The sequence below is a fragment of the Numenius arquata genome, chromosome 12, assembly GCF_964106895.1.
Source record: "Numenius arquata chromosome 12, bNumArq3.hap1.1, whole genome shotgun sequence".
NCBI lineage: Eukaryota > Metazoa > Chordata > Aves > Charadriiformes > Scolopacidae > Numenius > Numenius arquata.
The window spans coordinates 44,047,072-44,068,050 of record NC_133587.1 but is presented as its reverse complement, the minus strand read 5'-3'; the positions used below and the strand labels follow the sequence as shown (position 1 = coordinate 44,068,050).

Here is a 20,979-nt window from a genome sequence, read left to right as displayed (position 1 = left end):
AATCAGACATAACTGGCAGCTGAGGGACAGATTTCTGGAGATACCTCCATTGGGACACGATATTCCTTTCCATCTCTGCATCCTTTGGGTCTTGAGACCGCTCTGCAGCTCGTTTGCCTCTCCCAAGCCAAAGATGGTTTGTGTCTGCAGCTGGACCGCCCTAAATCCTCAGGGTTTTTTTTGGTTTTGGTTTTTTTTTTTTCCTTTTCTTTTGTTTGTAACAGACTTGTATCACTTTTCTTTCTGTATTTAATTTTCTGCGCAACTCATTAAAAACGGGTTCTGGAAGGTAGAGGAGCCATTTGGACTCCGTTAGCGGCGGTTGCATTGATTTAAGCAGTTATGCACGCTCGGAGCCAGCAGCTTCCGTTTCCAAAAATAAAATAAGGCTTTTCTGCGGAGTTTCCCCCTGGCTCGCGTCTGGTTTGACCACCATCTGGTTTTCATGGAGCAATTTTTGACATATTCCTCCGTTTGTTGTTGCTTCAAAGGCTCAGCTGCCTCCGCCCTTCACCAGACCCACGCTGGAGGCTCCGCAGCCCGTTGGGTAGATCCGTAGCTGCTCCCCACCAAGACCCACCTCGTTCCCCGGTTCCTAATTATCTTGTCTTTTGAGCCTCCTGGACCTTCGTTAGGGAAATCTGGTTTTATGGGATGGTTCCTTCCATGGGTTCGCTCATTTTCTCCCTTTGGTGCCTCCTGCCCCTGTGGTCACAGAGGAAGATGCTTTCTTCTACCTAGGGAGCGTAGATGCTTTCTTGCACCTTGGACGTTCAACTGTCTTTGACCTCAAAACTTAGACTTAATTCATAGAATCATAGAATGGTTAGAGTTGGAAGGGACCTTAAAGATCATCAAGTTCCAACCCCCTTGCCATGGGCAGGGACACCTCCCACTAGAGCAGGTTGCTCGAAGCCCCATCCAGCCTGGCCTTAAACACTTCCAGGGATGGGGCAGCCACAACTTCCCTGGGCAACCTGTTCCAGTGCTTCACCACTCCCACAGGAAAGAATTTCCTCCTAATATCTAGTCATCTCCCCTCTTCCAATTTAAAACCATTCCCCCTTGTCCTGTCACTACATCTCCTGACAAAGAGTCCCTCTCCGGCTCTCCTGTAGGCTCCCTTCAGATATTGGAAGGCTGCTGTGTGGTCTCCCCGGAGCCTTCTCTTCTCCAGGCTGAACAACCCCAGCTCTCTCAGCCTGTCTTCATAGGGGAGGTGCTCCATCCCTCTGATCATCTTCGTGGCCCTCTGCTGGACCCGTTCCAACAGGTCCATGTCCTTCCTATTCATCTCTGTCGAGTTGAAATCGCTGTATTTCTTCAGCAGCTGCACTTTAAGTGTCATGGTGAACCTAAAGCAATGCGTGGTAGGAGCGGGCAGTGCCATGTTTGCCATGTCCTCTTACTCAAGGTGGCTCTTGTCCTCCTTCTATTCCCATCGATGCTTTTTTTCCAGTAGTTTCCCATTGCACGTCCTACTATTTAATGGGATTGATCTTTTTAGGAGCTGGGAAGGCTGGTCTAGCTTAGATCTTCCCTTCTTCCCTGCTGTGTTGTCCTTGAGATATCCTGGTTGGTTCATCTATCATCTCGTGGCTTGGTGGCTCCTCATCACACCTTCTCTCCTTCTTGCTGATGGAGACACCGCTTGGGCCAGGCAGTGATTTTCTGAACGTGCTGCTCCGCGATGTGTCTGAGAATTAACTTTTTTATTTTCGGGGGGGGGGGAGCGAAGCAGGAGAAAAAGAGAAATATATAGAGAAACCCCATCTCTGGTGGGTGCATTTGGGTCTGCAGAAGCTGCCCTCGTGGTCCCCTCCTTCTCACACGGAACAGTAAGAGGCAAAATCATCCCCGCTGCTGGACGGCGAGTAATTAGCATTATATATAGGCTTAATTATCCCAGATGCATCCTTCCCCACCCCAAACAGTGAGCTCCTGCCTTGGTTTTTTGCATTTACTTAAAAACACGTTAGATTTGGGGTCTTTTGATCCGCAGCAAACGTGTAAATAAATAAGAACTGTTTAAAAACGGCTTATTTACAGACTTCTAATGCCTCTCATCACGGCGTACGTATTTTCAGACGCTTCAAACTGCACGTTTGCAGTGTTGTGTTCAGGCTCCACGGAAAAACAAAATAGGTATTAAAAGAAAACACAAATCTTGGCTGAAAAGACATATTTTATTTTTTTTTTTAACCTTCAGCAGCACTTTTGAAGTGGTTTTGTCTTTGCGAACAGACCACAACAGGGTTTCTTAGACTTTCATTTATTTCACCAAAGGAAAATACATTTTTATTTATTTATTTAATTTTTTTTTAGCCCACAGGGCACATGTTTTGGGTTTTTTTTTTTTTTTGTTTTGTTTTTCTAAGACAATAAAAGTGGGACTTTCAACCCTGGGCTCTCGTTAAATCCGGTGCCGGAGGTGGGTACGTTGCTAACGGGGGATGCAGTTTGGTACAACCGGAGCAGACGGTGATTAATTAAATTCCAAAATTTTAAAAAAAAATAAAAATAAAAAATCAGGTGGGATTTTTATTTAGAAAACGAACGTTCTATAAGGTTGAGGGTCAAATCGAGCTGAAGCTTTGTATTTCTGAGTGTAGGGAAAGAGAAATACCCAACTAGAAGCCGCCTTCACTCCCCCCGTTAACAGTTTTGTGCATCTTTTCCTCTTTTCTGCCTAAATTAAAGGATATTTTAGCACTCTAGGGAAAATCCCTGGTGGTTTTTTGCTCTGAGGCATCAATGGGTTCATGTGGCATCGCATCGAGTATGAAGAATTAACGCTGTCCGGAGGTTCTGAGGGTCATGGATGTGGCTTTCCCAGGGTTGTTTTTTTTTGTTTCATATATATATTTTATGAATTAATCATCTTTTTTGGGGGGATGGGGCTGCAGCCTCCATCAGGGATTTTTCTCTCTGATTTTCCATAGTTGGTTTCTTTTGGTTTTATTTCCTTTCGCCTTACCGTATCGTTAGCATTCAGCCAGAAAAGAGCTGGTTCCCCACATTCTTCTTCAAATAACTGGGTGTTCTTTTGAGCTACTGTATTACGTCGGGAAGGGGACGGAGTAGGGCTTGCTACGAGCCGGAATTAAAAGAAAATGAGCTTTTTTTCCCCCAAACTATCAGATCTTCGACGGTCATTAACGCTGTAAAAATTCTCTATACGTTTTCCGTGCTGTAGGATCGTTAGCATCGCTAATGAGGTAGTTTCATTTACATTTTAAGCGTCAGAATATTGCAATTAAAAACATGAGGGAAAACACGGTGGGATTAGTCAAACTCGTTTCGTATTCTTTAGTGATAGGGAGTCGTTTAACATGACTTCTAACATCAAAATAATCGTTGCTGCGTTGTCCAGTGATGTTTAACAGGGATGCTGGGCTGACCGGTGGCGATCCCAGTCCCAGCGTTTGCAAGACCAGGACCCGAGGGAAGTTTTAACTTTCATTCCCGAGTCCTGTCACAGAATGGTCGGATGGGGACGTGAAGGGGACCAAAACCAGGCTGGAGCTTGGTGGCCAAACAAAAGGTTGGGTTTGGGGGTCTTGGAGATGCAGAGGTGCGTTGGGTGTGCTTTGCTTCCAGCCCTCAGTGCCCACCTGGAATTAAAGAGTGTACCGTGTGGTGGTTATGGTCTCAACAGGTCCTCGTCCCCGTGGACCTCCTGCCCCGTGGTTGGGGAGGTTCCCCAGCGTGGCATGGCTTGGGTTGAGCTGGGTGGGCACTCCTGGTCTCCAGAAGAAGGGGGTTTGCAGGGAAATGGGAGCACTGGCAATGCTTCTGCATCCCGTTTCTCTGCTCTGGACTCTCCTGGTCTACTCTTCCTGCTCCAACCTCGTTTGATCCATGGCAAATCTGTAAATAAATAAGAACAATTAAAAAAGGGGATATTTACAGACTCGTAGAGTCTCTTAGAGGTCACAGCACAAATGGCTGTGTATTTGCAGACACTTGAGACTGCACGTTTGCTGCGTTGCATTGAACCTCCACGATAAAGCAAAAATATTTTTTTAAAAAAATCCTTTAAATCTTGGCAAAAATCACTTTTTTTTTAAACCTTCAGCAGCACTTCTGAAGTACTTGCATCTTACAAACAAACAACAATGGGATCTCTTATACTTTATTCATTTCACCAAAGGGAAATGTATTTTCTTACCTGAAAAAAATATTTTTCTTAGCTGAAACATTGATATAAAAAGCTGTTGGACGCAGGGGGGGCTGCTTAATGCATGGGAAAAGTGAATTTCTTTGGTAGTGGCAGGTTCTTCGGGACATGATGCTTCTTCCAGGGGCTGTCCCTCTGCTTGATGCTCAGCCAGGTGATACGGCTTGATATAAAAAGGAATCATAGAATGGTTTGGGTTGGAAGGGACCTTAAAGACCACCCAGTGCCACCCCCTGCCATGGGCAGGGACACCTCCCACCACACCAGGTCCCTCCAAGCCCCCTCCAACCTGGCCTTGAACCCCTCCAGGGATGGGGCAGCCACAGCTTCTCTGGGCAACCTGGGCCAGGCTCTCACCACCCTCACAGCAAAGAACATCTCAGAACATCTGCCCCACATCTCAGCTCAATCTCCCCTCTTTCAGTGTCAAACCATTCCCCCTCCTGCTGTGGCTCCCCTCCCTCATCCAGAGTCCCTCCCCAGCTTTCCTGGAGCCCCTTGAGGGACTGGAAGGGGCTCTAAGGTCTCCCCGGAGCCTTCTCTTCTCCAGGCTGAACCCCCCCAACTCTCTCAGCCTGTCCTCACAGCAGAGGGGCTTCAACCCTCCCAGCATCTCTGTGGCTTCCTCTGGCCCTGCTCCAACAGGTCCATGTTTCTCCTGTGCTGAGGCCCCAGAGCTGGACAAGAAGCAGGTTGCACAATTGGTTGCTGTAGGAGAAGGGGTGGTGGCCGCTGGTGGCTGATCTCAGCAGCCTTCAGTAGGTGCTTGGTTGAAGGGTTTTGCTCAGACCTTACTCATTTCCCTTGGGGTACTCAGATATCAAGTGTCTGATCTGGGGAACATCATAGGAAATGTGGTAGACCGTGTCCCTGATGAGGCTGGAAGGTGCTGGGAGAAGCCCAGGGATGGTCCCTGGGAGCCCATGAGATGGGTGAGCAGATGAGGGCCACCAGCAAGGTCTCTGTTTCTGCCACGTGGTGAAACTGGAGCTGTCATAGCCTCATAGAATATCTCCAGTTGGAAGGGACCCATAAGGATCATCAAATCCACTCGTAGGTCTACGTAAAACTGCCTTGAGGACCAGGATGGGTACAATGGGAGGTCTTCAGGCGCTAGTGGTCAACAGGTACGTCACCGCGGTGTCGTTAGAGGACAGGTCAGATGCCCACGTTCAGCTCTGTTTGCCAGGGCGGGGAAAAAACCACCTGAAGCCATCAAACACAAAATGTTGATCAGAGGATCTATATAGAAAGCACCACAATAATATACCTGAAAGCAGAACTTTGCTTCAAGACACGTTTTTTTAACTTATCCTAAAATTATGATTGAATTGTTAAATTATTATAGTGCCGTGTCGTGCTCTTTGCAGCCCCCTAGATATTGGGGTGGTTCTTGTGAGGAGCTGAAACTCTTGTGACCCAGCTTGTGTTTTGCTTGGCAGGAGGTGTACCGGATCCCGAAGAAGAGTCAAGCAGAAAGGGAGAACAGCGGTACGTACTCACGTTTTCCCCACGTTTCACCTCGTTCCTGTGAAACCGCTTCATTTTCCCAGTCTGGGATGTCAGGAGATGTTCTACCTTCAAAGCTCAGTGTTTCTTCTCCTTGAAAACAGCCCCTGTAAATAGGGAAGATAATTTAAGTGGCGGGTGGTGGGAAACGTATGGGGCGACCTATAACTTCTTTGAGCGAAGACTCTCTTGACTTAGAGAAGCTACTGAAACTGCAGGAGAGGAGAGCTTAAAATACTTGGAATTATAAAAATTCCCTCCCTTTTACCCATTTTTCCCCAACAGCCGACCGTGGGAGAGAGGCAGCCGGCCACAAGGATCAGACTCCCACCCCAAAGAACCCCATCCTGAGCAGAGAACGGGACCCCGAGAGGCAGAGCCAGAGTAAAGAGAAGAAGAGACGGAGGGACTCGTTGTCCCCTCCGTCCTCGGCCTACGAGCGAGGGACGAAGAGGCCGGAGGACAGGCAAGTGGTCTGGCAGCAACGGTGGCAGGGCTGAGGCTCCGACCGCTGGGCTGGGAGCCTTGGATCCGTGATAGTCTTGTGTAAAAACGCTGGGAAAAAATGGTCCTGGTGGTCTTTGAAAATACCCAGGGGTGGAGAAGGAAGTTTCCTCTTGGAGGAATCCACTGTGCGTGGTGAGATGCATTCCCTGATGGGATTTGGGTGGCTTTAGGTGGCCTCTCGGATAACCTAAGTCTTCATCCTTAGATAACCCATACCTTCACCTTCAGATAACCTTCATCTTCGCATAACCTACACCTCTGTCTTCACACAACCCACACCTTCATCTTCAGGCACTTTTTAGGAATGAGATGGGTGATGAAGGAAGCTCTGTCCAGCTCTTGCACAGAAATTAGGGATGTAGTTTTCCTAAAACAAAGAGGTCTTCTGCGTTCTTCAAAACCCATTCCTTTCTTCTTCTCCACCTCTCCCCAGTGCTTTTGGGGATTATTCTAAACTTAAACTTTGAGGAAGCCCGTGCCTGTACAGGACTGGGCGGTACCCAAGCGAAACAGGGTTTCTAAATCAAAGCAAACTCCTTGACCAAGAGAATATCCCCCAAAACCATTGAGCGCAAGGAAAGCGGTCCAGGTAGGTATGACCCCACCAAGCTGGAGCCTTATCTCCTGCCTTCCCCAGGGAATGGTGGCATCTTATTAAAATAAAGGACTTCTAAACGTAGGTTCTCTAGGGAAACAAGGCACGAAGCGTATAAGCTCCAGTGAAAGTCTAAAATACTTCAAATTACAGTGTGTACAGATGCGGAAGATGAAGTAGAAAATTAGAACAACCACTTTGTGTTGCTCTAGTGTGAGTTGTGCCCTTCCACGTGAAACGCTTCTGCTCACCACGTCTGGTGGGACGGGCGTTTAGAAAAATAAAGATAAAGGCTACACAACTGAAGTGTAGGCTTCTTGATACCCACCTTCCTCCCTCGAAAGTTGCTTCTTAATTAAGGGAAGGAAAATATTACATGCCCTGCATTTCAGGAAGACTTCAGATCATGCTAAAGGCAGTAAAAATACCGAGGAATTTCCTTTAAAGAAGTCAGTTTTCTCTTGTCCCTCTTAAATAGGATCTAAAGCCGCTTAGTAATTAGGGAACAATTGGTGGCGAGTCAGCCAGACGAGGAAACTTTGGTCCTCGGATTGAGCTGTGCTGGGAAACTTCAAAACATCTGGATTAAAAAAAAAAAGACGTGAATCCATAATACTGTAATGTAAACCTATACTACTGTAATTAGCCGTTTGGAGGATGGAAACATCTCCCGAGGTCTGGGGGTGGAAGCGGAGCTGAGTAACGGGGCGGCGTGTGGAGAGATAGGAAGAAGAATGGAATAAATAGTGTATTTTTGGTGTTATTTTAAATAGAACAAACTTCTGTGGGCGAGGAGTCGCCTGCTTTGGCTCTTTTATCCTGCAGCACGTCGGGGAGCGGTGCTTCTCCTTCTCCGGGGACGCTCTCCCTGCTCTGACTCTCCCCCTTTTTATTTATTATATGAAAGATTTAACAAGACAAAATAATAAAAGAGGTGGAGAGATAAAAGAGCATCGCCCTGCCCTAAACCCTCGCTGTTCTCCTGCCCGTCCCTTCACGCTGGCTGCCTCTCGTGTAAACTCTCCAGGCAGGGCCAGGAAAGACTTTAATTATGGAAATTGAGCTCGTCCTGGCAATAAGGTTTGCATTAACAGATCCTTGCAGCTCCTCCGGGAACGCGAGGGAACATCTTAAAGCGTGTCTGTTGGTAGCAATGTGCTTTTGATATGTAAACGGAACGCACGAACATGAAGTGAGTATATAGAAAATATACTGGACGCTTTGTAGAATCCATTATATTAGGGCTGCAAAGCATTTTTTGTTTGTAATCCCTGCTTTACCACACTCATAACTTCTCAAAATATCCACCTTTTGATCTGAAATTTTCCATGGTTGAGGTCTGATCAAAGTCCTTGGGCTTCCCCCTCTGCCCCTCCCCACTTCTTTAACTCCTTGGAAAAATCCCTCCAGCTGCTCCGCGTCTCGGGATGAAAATTCCTATTCTTAAAAAAAAAAAAAAAGAAAGAAAGAAAGAATTAAAAAAATCCATCCCCACTTTATTAGTTTTTAAACTGAATCTGTGGTTTAGTAAACAGCATAACTCCAAACAGAATCGTGCTGGTTGTAATTCCCTTGTTCTTCGTCATGTCTGCAAACGCCCGGTGTCTGCAGCTCCAAGGCAAGGGGGTCCTTAGACAAGAAAGATGGGGTGCTCTCCCCATCGCTGACCTGCCCTGGTCTTTGGGGGGTGAAGATGCTGTGGTGTGAGCTACACCTTCTGCTTGGAGAGCCTCTTCCAAGACCCTTCTTCTCCCAAGGAACAGGCGAGAGGACAAGAGTAAATGGCCTCAAGTTGCACCAGGGGAGGTTTAGGATGGATATTGGGAAAAATTTCTACATGGAAAAGATTGTCAAGTGTTGGAAAAGGCTGCCCAGGGCAGTGGTGGAGTCACCATCCCTGGTGGGATTTAAAAGCCGGGCAGATGTGGTGCTGAGGGACATGGATTAGTGGTGGTTTTTGTCAGTGTTCCGTTGGTGGTTGGACTCGATGATCTTAGAGGTCCCTTCCAACCTCAACAATTCTATGTTTCATTGGTCCTGCCTTGGGAAACCATGGTAGAGGGTCTCCATCATGGGTACCCAGCCTGTTCCCCTGCTTATTCTGCCGTCTTCCTGGGTTCCCTGTTGGCCCTGGAGATGTTGTCTCCCCTCTTGGTGCTGTATAGCAGGTCCTTCAGACTATTTCTGCTCCATCTTTGCATCTCCATCAACTCCAGCATTGAGCCAAGGTCGGTAAATCCAGTGGGACTGCTTGGCTCATCCTCTGCCCTGGCTCCTTGCTCATGGATGAGCAGGACCAGTGGGTGTTTCTCCTCTCTGTGAGTCGCCATGGTTGGTCACTTGATGAAAATTTTTAGGAACTGATGCTGCTGTTGGGCATTTGGGCCTCCCCAGGTCTATGTGCTGTTGGATTAGCGATGGTTTTATGGTCTAGTGATGGTTTTTGTCAGTGTTGAGTTGATGTTTGGACTCCATGATCTGAAAGGTCCCTTCCAGCCCAGACAATTCTATGATTCTATGGTGGTGGCCCTTTTGCTTTTCGAGCCCTGAACCTGTAGGTTTCTGAGGTCTCACAAAGCCTTTTCTTTCCTTTCTCTCACAGATACGACACACCAGCGTCTTCGAAGAAGAAAGTCCGGCTTAAGGACCGCAACAAGCTGTCCACGGAGGAGCGCAGGAAGCTGTTTGAGCAGGAGGTGGCCCAACGGGAAGCCCAGAAACAACAACAGCAACTGCAAAACCTGGGGATGACCTCCCCCTTGCCCTACGACTCCATGGGCTACGGAACCCCTCACCACAGCTTTATCGGCTACCCACCTGGCTACCCCATGCAAGCCTACGTAGACCCCAGCAACCCCAACGCTGGCAAGGTGCTGCTGCCCACCCCCACCATGGATTCCATGTGCTCGCCGGCGGCCTACGAGCACCCGCAGACTTTGGTTGGGCACACGGTGGAACCAACTCTCGCTACTCCTCAGCCGGTACCAGTAGTCCAACATGTAGCAACCACGATGGAGGTTACGACCCCCCAATATGTAGCACAAAGCGACACCGTGGTCCATCAAGAACCCAACGTGGCTGTCCTACCCGTGGCCACGCCGGGACCGGTGCAGAGCCAGAGCTACGGGGTTTGGGATTCCAGCCAGCAGACGGTAGCCGTACAACAGCAGTACTCGCCCGCCCAGTCCCAACCAGCCATATATTACCAAGGACAGACCTGTCAGACCGTTTATGGTGTGACGTCCCCCTACTCGCAGACGACCCCACCGATTGTACAGGTAATTGCTGTTTCATAAAATCATAGAATGGTTTGGGTTGGAAGGGACCTTAAAGACCATCCAGTGCCACCCCCTGCCCCGGGCAGGGACACCTCCCACCGGACCAGGTTGCTCCAAGCCCCGTCCAGCCTGGCCTTGAACCCCTCCAGGGATGGGGCAGCCACAGCTTCTCTGGGCAACCTGGGCCAGGGTCTCGCCACCCTCACAGCAAAGAAGTTCTTCCCCACATCTCAGCTCAATCTCCCCTCTTTCAGTGTCAAACCCTTCCCCTTCCTCCTCTGGCTCCCCTCCCTGATCCAGAGTCCCTCCCCAGCTTTCCTGGAGCCCCTTGAGGGACTGGAAGGGGCTCCAAGGTCTCCCCGGAGCCTTCTCTTCTCTAGGCTGAACCCCCCCAACTCTCTCAGCCTGTCCTCACAGCAGAGGGGCTCCAGCCCTCCCAGCATCTCCGTGGCCTCCTCTGGCCCTGCTCCAACAGCTCCATGTCCTTCTGCTGTTGGTGGCCCCAGAGCTGGAGGCAGCACTGGGGGGGGTGTCTCCCCAGAGCGGAGCAGAGGGGCAGAATCCCCCCCCAGCCCTGGTGGCCACGCTGCTGGGGATGCAGCCCAGGATGTGGTTGGGTTTCTGGGCTGCCAGCGCACGTTGCCGGCTCATGTTGAGCTTCTCATCCACCAACGCCCCCAAGTCCTTCTCCTCAGGGCTGCTCTCCATCCATTCCCGCCCAACCTGTATTTGTGTTTGGGATTGCCCTGATCCAGGTGCAGGATCCTGCACTTGGCTTGGTTGAACTTCATGAGGATGGCACGGGGCCACCTCTCCAGCCTGTCCAGGTCCCTCTGGATGGCATCCTGTCCCTCCGGCGTGTTGACTGCACCACACAGCTTGGTGTCGTCGGCAAACTGGCCGAGGGTGCACTTTTCTAGTGTTCCTAGTATTAGAGCATCCTACTTTGCTCTAATATCAAGCTGCAGTAGCACTTTGCAGATAATTTCCCACCCAAGAGTCGGAGAAAAGCACATTTAGGGAGGGTTTTTTCCACATACAAACGTCATACATCGTAGTTGTTGGGGCCAAGCAGGAGTTTAGAGCTTGCAGAGGTGTTTTTTTTTTAACCTGCTGATAAAAGTTATGTTGGTTTTTTGTTGATTCTGGTGAAGGGATATTTCTGGGTAAGAGCTTCCGCTGTCCCTGAGCGAGTAAGCACTAAAACATGGAGGTGTGAGCTCATCTGTTGACTTCTGGAAGCTGGAGCTTCCAGCTCTTGCGTGACTTAAACCAAACAAAAAACCCAACAGATCAACCTTCTCTATCTATTTTCTCTGAATTACATGTCCCTTTCCGTCAGGTTGAGCCTGGAACTCCATTTGTAGCTCCTGGAGCTCCAGATGACCATGCTAAAGCGCTTTCTCCATGTGCTTTGTCTTTTTTGACGAGGATATTGTTCTTCTTCTATATTAGTTCTTCTTAAAAGCAAGACGTAGGTGATTGTACGACTCCTGGGGTGGCAAATTGGCCAACGGAATATGAAGATCCTTTGCTGGAACCCCGTCTCCGTCACTGATTATTGCTCTTTGGTTTGGATTTTATCTTCCACTAGTCCTCGAGGACTATTGTCATCTTCTGGCCTTGATTCCCAGTAAGGGAAGCTGTGCTGTGTTCTCCAGTAAAGGGTTTTTTTTTTTGTAAAGAGGGCTGATTTGTCATTCCCCACGCTCCCTTTCAGAGTTACGCCCAACCAGGTCTCCAGTACATCCAGGGCCAGCAGATTTACACGGCTCATCCCCAGGGAGTCATCGTGCAGCCACCGACAGCGGTCACCACGATCGTGGCGGCCGGGCAGCCTCAACCCATCCAGCAGGTAAGGTTTGGTGGGTCAGAAGGGATGGAGACCCTTTGTCTACATTTGCTTTGAGTGTGGATGGTTCCCCGTGGCTTCTGAATGCTGTGAAAGCTTTGGTGGTACAAACGAGAGGAGTTTCCCACGCGGCACCCTTTGGAATGCTGCTATCCAGGCTGGATGTGTCTCCAGACATGTTTTTGGGGGGTTTTGAGCCCAAATCGTGTTTGGCCTTTCTGCCAGCACATCTGAGAAGGCTGTGTATGGCTGGGCACATGGAAACTTCCTGACCACTGAAGCTCCTCCATCAGAAATGATGGTTTTGGTGTCCACCACTGGGCATTTAAGAGCACGGGTGGCAAAGTGGCTGTGTTACAAGCTCGGGATGTGGTCGAGTTGGGGTATTTCATGAAGAACCGGGGAAAGAAACTGTCCTCACCACTTCTTGGGCCACCTCTAATGTCTTTTTTTAAATTTTACCTTGAGCAAAGTCTTTTTTGTGGGGAAAATACCTGTCAGGTCTGCTCTGACCACCCTCATGGCCCCTCACGTCTTCACCCCTTTTGTGCTGTTTTCAGCCAGAGCTTGTGGTGACAAATAACCTCCTGGACTTGCCTCCGCCATCCCCTCCAAAACCCAAAACCATCGTCCTCCCACCCAACTGGAAAACAGCCCGAGATCCAGAGGGGAAGATCTACTACTACCATGTGGTAACGAGGTGAGTGTGATAATGAGGTGAGGGTGATAACGAGGTGAGGGTGATGACCACCTGTTGTGATAAGATGGTGGTTGAGGAGCTCCACTTGTAAAGTCTCATTGCTAAAAAAAAAGTCCCATCAAAGCAACATAGAATCACAGAATGGTTTGGGACCTTAAAGACCATCCAGTCTAAACCCTGGTTTGTGTTGGTGGGACTCTTCCCTGCTTTTTGACCTGATGAGCCCAAGCAGGTTCTGGTGGCTTCTTCCATCTCCAACTACTGAATTATAGAATCATAAAATCACAGAATTATCTAGGTTGGAAAAGACCTTTAAGATCACCAAGTCCAAGAACATCTCAGCTGAGATGTTTCTGCTGAAATGGCGCTTCCCATGTCCAGTGAACCATGGAGGGCTCTAGCCCTGCATTTGGCTTCTTATAGCGTATGGTTGAGCTTTGTGGCATCCACCCATCCATCTTTTGAAGCTCCTGCTCATTCCTGTGGCTTTTCTCAAGACCTTTGGTCCGTGTCCTTTCCACCATGAGATACCTGTGGCTTAACACTTGGCTTGAGGTGCCAAGGGCTGACCCTTGCTCTGCAGGAAGCGGTGCCTTCCCCGAGGTCTCCATTGGGATGTCCCTTGTCTTTCCACGCCGGAATCACTGACCTTTATTTCATGCCTGTGACAGACTTCCCTTGATTCCACGTTGAGTGTCACCAGTGATAGAAAATCATGAAAATTCCCTTTTTTAAGTTCTTCTTGTTTGGCTTTAACCTTCTCCAACTTTGCAGCCTACTCAAAACTCATCATTAATAACGAGATAGGGCCATGATTGCGTCCATGTTAAGAGTTTCGATGACTGATGGAGACCACATGTCCCAGTTGATGGGACAAACAAGCAGGTACCCAGTTACTTTTAAGAGGGTGACAGTTTTCTGTCTGTGTGTCTTCCTCCAGGCAAACCCAGTGGGACCCTCCTACCTGGGACAGCCCAGGGGACGACGCCAGCCTTGAACATGAAGCTGAAATGGACCTCGGGACCCCAACGTACGACGAAAACCCCATGAAGGTAAGCGTGGGGCTCAGTGAGGGAAACTCAGCCTTAACATCTCTTAGACAGACCAAGGGGGAGAACCCCATCCTGCCGAGCAACGCCGGGGCTGTTGAGGTCGGTGTGGATTTGGGGGAGTGATGGAGGGACAGAAGTCACCTGAGATAAGCCGTGGGGGCTGTATTGACCATGGTTCTTTGTGTTTTAAAATAGCAGTAGAAGATTAATGGAGTTAAGTTGTTCTTTTCTTGCCTCTCTGAAATATTCCGTGCTGCCCAGCAGCCGCTTCCCCTGGTTGCTGCTGGGTTTTGGGCTGGTGACAAAGAGTTGAGCAGGGATTTTTGTGGTGGTCTCACCTCTTCGTCCTTCTGGGTGCTGGTTTGGTAAAGCCCCCTTTGGGTGGGTGTTCCTTTTGCTCCCCTCTGGGTGAAGGCAGGACATCCCTGGGGATCGGCTGATGTTCTGCCCTGGATGCCAAGTGTCGTTGCGGCCTCGTGTGCGGAGATGACCTTATAACTGGCCAAAAAAAAAGGAGGAGAGGGAGAGGAAAATGTTAAAATGGGAAAAACTAATGGTGCAGCAGGAGAAGTGGAGGAACTGGGAGCTCTGTGTTGCTTCCCCCACCAACCACCTTTCTGCTTTCCTGGTGAGTTCTGCAGCATCTCCCATCGTTTCTGCTGCCAAAGGAGGATGGAGCCGCTCTCCAGATGGGGCTTAATTTCCAGTTAGGTCCCTCAGTGGCCACATCTACCCCGGCCCTCGTTGGGAGGGGGCTTGGCCGAGCCTCCTTGGAGGACCCGGCTGCCATCAGGGTGGGTTTCCAGCCTTTGCAACGCGGGGAGGGCAGAGTCTGAGCGGCGCTTGCTGAGCCCCTATAGATTTATCACCCTATATACCTTCCTGATTCCCTAAAAAGAAGAGAGAAGAGCCGTGGAAAGAAAGGTTCGTTGGGTTATAACTCTCAGGGAACGATTCTCTTGATGTTTGGGTGATTCCCGCAGACCTGGGGCTGATTTTGTGGGTGCTGAAGGCTCCGTCCGTCCTACAGCGCCCAGAAACATCTCCCGCTCCTCTGCCGTCGCCTTTCCCCTGTTTTGCCAGGATCCTAAGGGTTAATCCAATCCTTGTAATGAGGACTTGGGTTGGAATTCCTAGAGAGTTGGCTTAAACTGTGTTATTTGCAAATATTTACCTCCCTGTAAAAAAGTTAATTAGAAAATGAGGCTGAGGAGCCTTTACTTCCACAGAGGAACATAAAAAAAAAAAAGCCTTTTAAATGATTTTTGCCCCTGGGTCGGCATCGCACGTGCCCTGTTGGTATCCCCTGTGGATCTGGGAACCTCGGCGGGGAAAGGAGCAAAAAATCACAGCGCTGGGAGGATTCCTGAACACGGGAGCGTCTTGGAATCGCTTGGGTTTGCTGGATCCCTTGGGTGAGCCTTGGGTTCGGCCGTGACCCACCTCTCCGGCCGCTTCCTCCCTTTATTGTGCTCAGAAAAAAACATCTAAACCAGCTCACGCAGCTTGACGAACCCTCCAGATGACTCAGGCCGAAAGAACAACAAAATATTCCTAATTTTGCCTGTTTTCTACAGCGCGTTTCGCTGCCATGGGAGGGGTTTTCCCTCTGTGTGCCTGGGGTCGATCCCAGTTTATCTTCACTCCTGCTCCTGGGTTGGGTTGCGAATCGCTCTTGAAGGATATTGTCCCGCTGGGCGAGACCCGAGAATCTATTTATTAACCCAACCTTCATTTTAAGCTTTAAGGAGAGGTTTTATTCATCTGGAATAGCCATAAACCGCATCCCCACGGAGGGATTTGCCGCTCCAGCTGGTGCTGGACCAGCCTGGAGATGCTGGGGAAGGTCCCTGTGATGAGCTCAAGGTGCTGAGAAGGTTGGGCTCTTCTGGGCGAGAAAATCATAGAATCATAGAATGGTTAGAGTTGGAAGGGACCTTAAAGATCATCGAGTTCCAATCGATCTAGCTCCACTAGAGCAGGTTGCTCAAAGCCCCATCCAGCCTGGCCTTAAACACTTCCAGGGATGGGGCAGCCACAGCTTCCCTGGGCAACCTGTTCCAGTGCTTCACCACCCTCACAGGAAAGAATTTCCTCCTAATATCTCATCTAAATCTCCCCTCTTCCAATTTAAAACCATTACCCCTTGTCCTGTCACTACATCTCCTGCTCTCCTGGAGGCTCCCTTCAGATATTGGAAGGCTGCTGTGAGGTCTCCCCGGAGCCTTCTCTTCTCCAGGCTGAACAACCCCAGCTCTCTCAGCCTGTCTTCATAGGGGAGGTGCTCCATCCTTCTGATCATCTTCGTGGCCCTCTGCTGGACCCGTTCCAACGGGTCCATGTCCTTCCTTTGTTGAGGACTCCAAAGCTGGACACAGTGCTCCAGGTGGGATCTCATGAGCGCAGAGTAGAGGGGTAGAGTCACCTCCCGTGACCTGCTGGCCACACTTCTCTTGATGCAGCCCAGGATGTGGTTGGCTTTCTGGCCTGCCAGCGCGCATTGCTGGCTCATGTTGAGCTTCTCATCCACCAACACCCCCAAGTCCTTCTCCTCAGGGCTGCTCTCCAGCCATTCTCCACCCAACCTGTATTTGTGCCTGGGATTGCCACGTCCCAGGTGCAGGACCCCACACTTGGCCTGGCTGAACTTCATGTGATTTGCACGAGCCCATCTCTGAAGCTTGTCCAGGTCCCTCTGGATGGCATCCCTTCCCTCCAGCGTGTCGACCGCGCCACCGAGCTTGGTGTCATCGGCAAACTTGCTGAGGGTGCGCTCTATCCCACTGTCCATGTCTCCAACAAAGATGTTGAACAGCACTGGTCCCAGTACCGACCCCTGAGGAACACCACTCGTCACTGGCCGCCAATTGGACATTGAACCATTGACCACAACCCTTTGAGTACGGCCATCCAGCCAGTTCCTTATCCGCTGAGTGGTTCATCCATCCAACCCATGACTTTCCAATTTTGAGACCAGGATGTCGTGCGGGACAGTGTCAAACGCTTTGCAGAAGTCCAGGTAGATGACCTCTCTTGCTCTGCCCTTGGCCACCAAGCCTGTGACGGTATCGTAAAAGGCCACCAAATTTGTCAGGCACGATTTGCCCTTGGTGAAGCCACCAGCACCACAGATACAATTGTGCTGGTGCTTTGCAGCTCGGGAGTCTTTTCCCGACGGATTTTCGAGGGTCTTGGCGGTGGAAGGAAAGATGCTTCTGTAAATGCAGGGGTTTACGTGGCAGATTTCAAACCTTTGGGATAAAAATGGGTGCGGAGGACCGGGGCGATGCTCAAAGGGCTTACGGCAAAACTGGCTGCTTCTGCCCCAAATTTTCACCGCTCAAACCCCCAAAATCCCTATTTTTAGGGGCAAAACTTTTCTGAAGCCGTCAATCCCTCCTTCCTACGTGAACCCCGGCGGCGGGGCTTTGGCTGACCTTATGGCGCTGCGGTTTTTACTCACTTTAGAGCTTTAAATCTCATTCCTTCTCGCCCAGAATCGCCTGAAGGTTGGGTTTTTTTCCCGGGTCGTGGAAAGAACATTGAATTCCCCTGTAGCTCGTAGCTCGCCCGCCTCCGTAAGGATTCTTCCACCCTCCCAATTGCAACCGCATTCCTTGGATTTTTTTTTTTTTTTTTACCACCCTCCTCCTCCTCCCCACCCTGCACCTTTTCCAAGAGGAATTAAACTCCCCACCCCCCCACCCCCCCCGGCATCGCGGCTCCGGCCACTCGGCAGCTGCTGCTGCTATTCCTGGTGTGTCCCCTCCCCGGCCAAAACACTTGCCACAGCGGCCACCGGGGTATTTTATTTCCTCCGGAACGTGTTCAACGCGCTTCCGAGCATCATCTGCTCCCTCCTCCATGCCCTCAAAGCCGGGGGGGGGGGCGGGGGGGAGATTGAGCTCTCCTGGGGCTAGTGATTTTGATGGAAAGGCACAGGAGGCACGGGAAGCCAGGCTCACTTTTCCCCTTTAAATCACATTTTAAAACCTCTTTCCCCCCCCCAGCCCCCCCCCCCCCCTTTGGAAAAGCTTTATCCCGTGCTGCTGGAGAGGAGCATCCTGCAGAGGCTCCTCTGGATTTCCCAGCTCATTCGGCTCCCACCCCGTCACCCCAGCCCAGACTGGTTTTCCCGTCTTTCCTGGCTTCTCCATCCCCTCTGGAGAGGTTTTTGCATAAAGGAGGGAGGCTGATAAATGTGAATGTCACCCCTTTTGGGGGGGGGTGGGGGGGTGGGTGGCTTTTCCTGCTTTAGAGTTTTCCTGGCTTGCGATTACGGGAGTGCTTTGGAGAGGATCCGGGGGGAAGCGCTTTGGTCACCTCAAGGGAGACTAAAACCCCTGGATAAGGAGGTTTTCATGTTAAAATAAAGATTAATTTCAGCAGAAGGAGAAATGAGCACCTTTGCACAAGCTGTAGCTTAGAAATACAGTTTCTGTGTCTCTTCCTGATGCCCCCCCCCCAGTTTTTGGCACTGATTTTTTTTTCTTTTCCCCCCATCCACCAAGAGGAGCAGGATTTCGCGTTGACTCCCTGGTTTAGGGATTTGGGGCAGTTCTTGGCTTTCCCACCCCTTTTCCCTTTCCACACTGCCCCCCCCCCCAGCACCTCCCGTGGTCGTGGTGGGAAGCGACGGAGCTCGAAATCCCAGGAGTATTTAATCCCAGGCTTTATTTTTGCGTTTGATTTCTTTACGCCTTAATTTTCACTCCTTTTTACTTGGCGTTGGCAGCGCGGGCTCCTCCGAACCCGTCCTTCCCGGCTCCATTTTAGCCAGATAATTAGCGCTGATAATTTATAACGGCCTTTGAGGGCTCAATTAAAAGCCCCGTAGATTAAAACCCGCCTAGAAAATAACTCCTTCCTTGCCCCGATGCGGGGAATTTAAGAGAAATTGGGGTGCGCAGGAGAACCCGGAGCCCGGCGACGGAGGAAAGGTGGGTGACAGGAGGTGACAGGGCTTGGGGACGGCGCCGGGAGCCATCTGCTCCCCAATCCCTCAACCTTTTGATGTTGGTACCGGAGCCGCGGGGCAGGGAACGGGTGGCTTTGATGTGCGCTGGCTCGGGGACAGCCCTCGGCCATAAACCGTCCCAGTCCAGGGTTGATTTAAGCCCCACGGCGTTTTGCATCTGGGGTTTTGCAGCCTCATCCAGGGGGTTGGGAAAAGATTCATAGATTGGTCCAGGCTGGAAGGGACCTCCAAAGGTCATCTAGTCCGACCTCCCCGCAGTCAGCAGGGACACCCCCAACTAGACCAGGTTGCCCAGGACCTCGTCGAGCTTCACCTTGAATGTCTCAAGGGAAGGGGCCTCAACCACCTCCCTGGGCAACCTGTTCCAGTGTTCCACCACCCTCAGAGTAAAGAACTTTTTCCTAATATCCAATCTAAATCTCCCCTTCTCCAACTTAAAACCGTTGCCCCTCGTCCTGTCACTGCAGGCCTTTGGAAACAGACCCTCCCCAGCCTTCCTGTAGCCCCCCTCGGGTACTGGAAGGCCGCTATGAGGTCTCCCCGGAGCCTCCTCTTCTCCAGGCTGAACAACCCCAGCTCCCTCAGCCTGTCCTCATAGGAGAGGTGCTCCAGCCCCCTGATCATTTTGGTGGCCCTCCTCTGGACCCGCTCCATCAGGTCCATGTCCTTTCTATATTGAGGGCTCCAGACCTGCACACAGTGCTCCAGGTGAGGTCTCACCAGAGCAAAGTGGCAGAATCACCTCTCTGGATCTGCTGGCAACACTTCTTTTGATGCAGCCCAGGATGGGATTGGCCTTCTGGGCTGCGAGAGCACATTGCCTGCTCATGTCCAGCTTCTCCTCCATCAGCACCCCCAAGTCCCTTTCCTCAGGGCTGCTAACACCTCATCCCCCAGGCTGTATTTATACCGAGGATTGTTTCAGCCCAGGTGCAGAATCCTGCACTTGTTTTTGTTGAACCTCATGAGGTTCATCTGGGCCCACCTCTCCAGCCTGTCCAGGTCCCTCTGAATGACATCCCGTCCCTCTGGCGTATCGACAACACCACACAGCTTGGTGTCATCTGCAAACTTGCTGATGGTGCTCTCAATCCCTCTGTCTATGTCTTTGATAAAAATGTTAAACAGTACTGGTCCCAGCACGGACCCTTGAGGGACACCACTAGTCACTGCATGGGACAATTCCTGCTTTTTTTCAGGGTGAGATACTTAAAAAAAAATAGGATTTTTTTTTTTTTTAAATTCAAAGAAGTAGCAGGACACCTTCAGAGAGCAGAAGGTGGCAAATCTCCCTGGGCTTCGCAAGCCTTTATTTAACAAAACCCTTTTGCTCTCTCCCTCTTTAAAATCTGAGTCGGGATGACCCACGGTATCCAAATTTCTCCGGAAAACGAGGGCGTGGGGAGGCGGGTGAGGAGCTGGTGGTGAAGGGATGCTCCTGGGGAGGCAGTTTCTGCTCCATTAACACGGGCGGCAAGTGAAATCCCATTAGTGCTTGGAGGAACAGCCAGAAATTCCTATAAAATTCACTTTATCCTTCCGTGATGGTCTAAAGCTAAAGACTTGGAATTGCTCTGGAATTGGGCTGGGAAATACTCTGGAATTGGGCTGGGAAGCGCACCCGGACTGGGCCAGGAAGTGTGCCAGGATCAAACTGGGGAGCTCACTGGGACCAGACTGGGAAGCGTGCTGGGAATGGGCTGGGAAGCTCACTGGGACCAGACTGGGAAGCAGGCCTGGATTGGGCTGGGAAGCTCACCGTGATGGGCTGGGAAACATGCTGGGAAGCACACTGGAACCAGTCTGGGAAGCGTGCCTGGACTGGGGTGAGGAGCATACTGGTTTCGGGCTGGGAAGCTCACTGGGACTGCCAGGACTGGACTGGGGAGTGCACCAGCACTGGGCTGGGAAGCTCACTGGGACCAGGCTGGGAATCATGGCTGGACTGGGATGGAGAGCGTGCCAGCATTGGGCTGGGAAGTGCACTGGGACCAGGTTGGGAAGTGTGCTGGGAATGGGCTGGGAAGCTCACTGGGAGCAGGTTGGGAAGCTCACTGGGAGCGGGCTGGGAAGTGTTGGGAATGGGCTAGAGAGCCTACTGGGAATGGGCTGGGAGGTGTTGGGAATGGGCTAGAGAGCCCACTGGGAATGGGCTGGGAAGCTCATCGGGAGCAAGCTGGGAACCCCGATGGGAATGGGCTGGGAAGTGCTGGGACTGGGCTGCTCACTGTGAGTGGACTGGGAAGCTTGTGCTGTGGGGTGGCCGGAGCATTGTCCCCAAGGTGGGGACAGGGATGGGCTGGGGACAGGCAGGGCCCCGCTCGCCCC

The 20,979-nt window shown here is 50.8% G+C and overlaps 1 protein-coding gene across 1 annotated transcript in view; it reads left to right on the top strand.

Annotated features, from left to right (window-relative positions):
- Positions 1-20,979, top strand: part of SETD2 (SET domain containing 2, histone lysine methyltransferase) — a 52,797-nt gene that overhangs the window by 28,967 nt on the left and 2,851 nt on the right. Inside the window, exons 12-17 of the mRNA XM_074157649.1 lie at positions 5,623-5,671; positions 5,975-6,155; positions 9,394-10,069; positions 11,790-11,924; positions 12,482-12,621; positions 13,562-13,673. Coding sequence (XP_074013750.1) covers positions 5,623-5,671; positions 5,975-6,155; positions 9,394-10,069; positions 11,790-11,924; positions 12,482-12,621; positions 13,562-13,673 — 1,293 coding nt within the window. The remainder of the gene's footprint in view (positions 1-5,622; positions 5,672-5,974; positions 6,156-9,393; positions 10,070-11,789; positions 11,925-12,481; positions 12,622-13,561; positions 13,674-20,979) is intronic.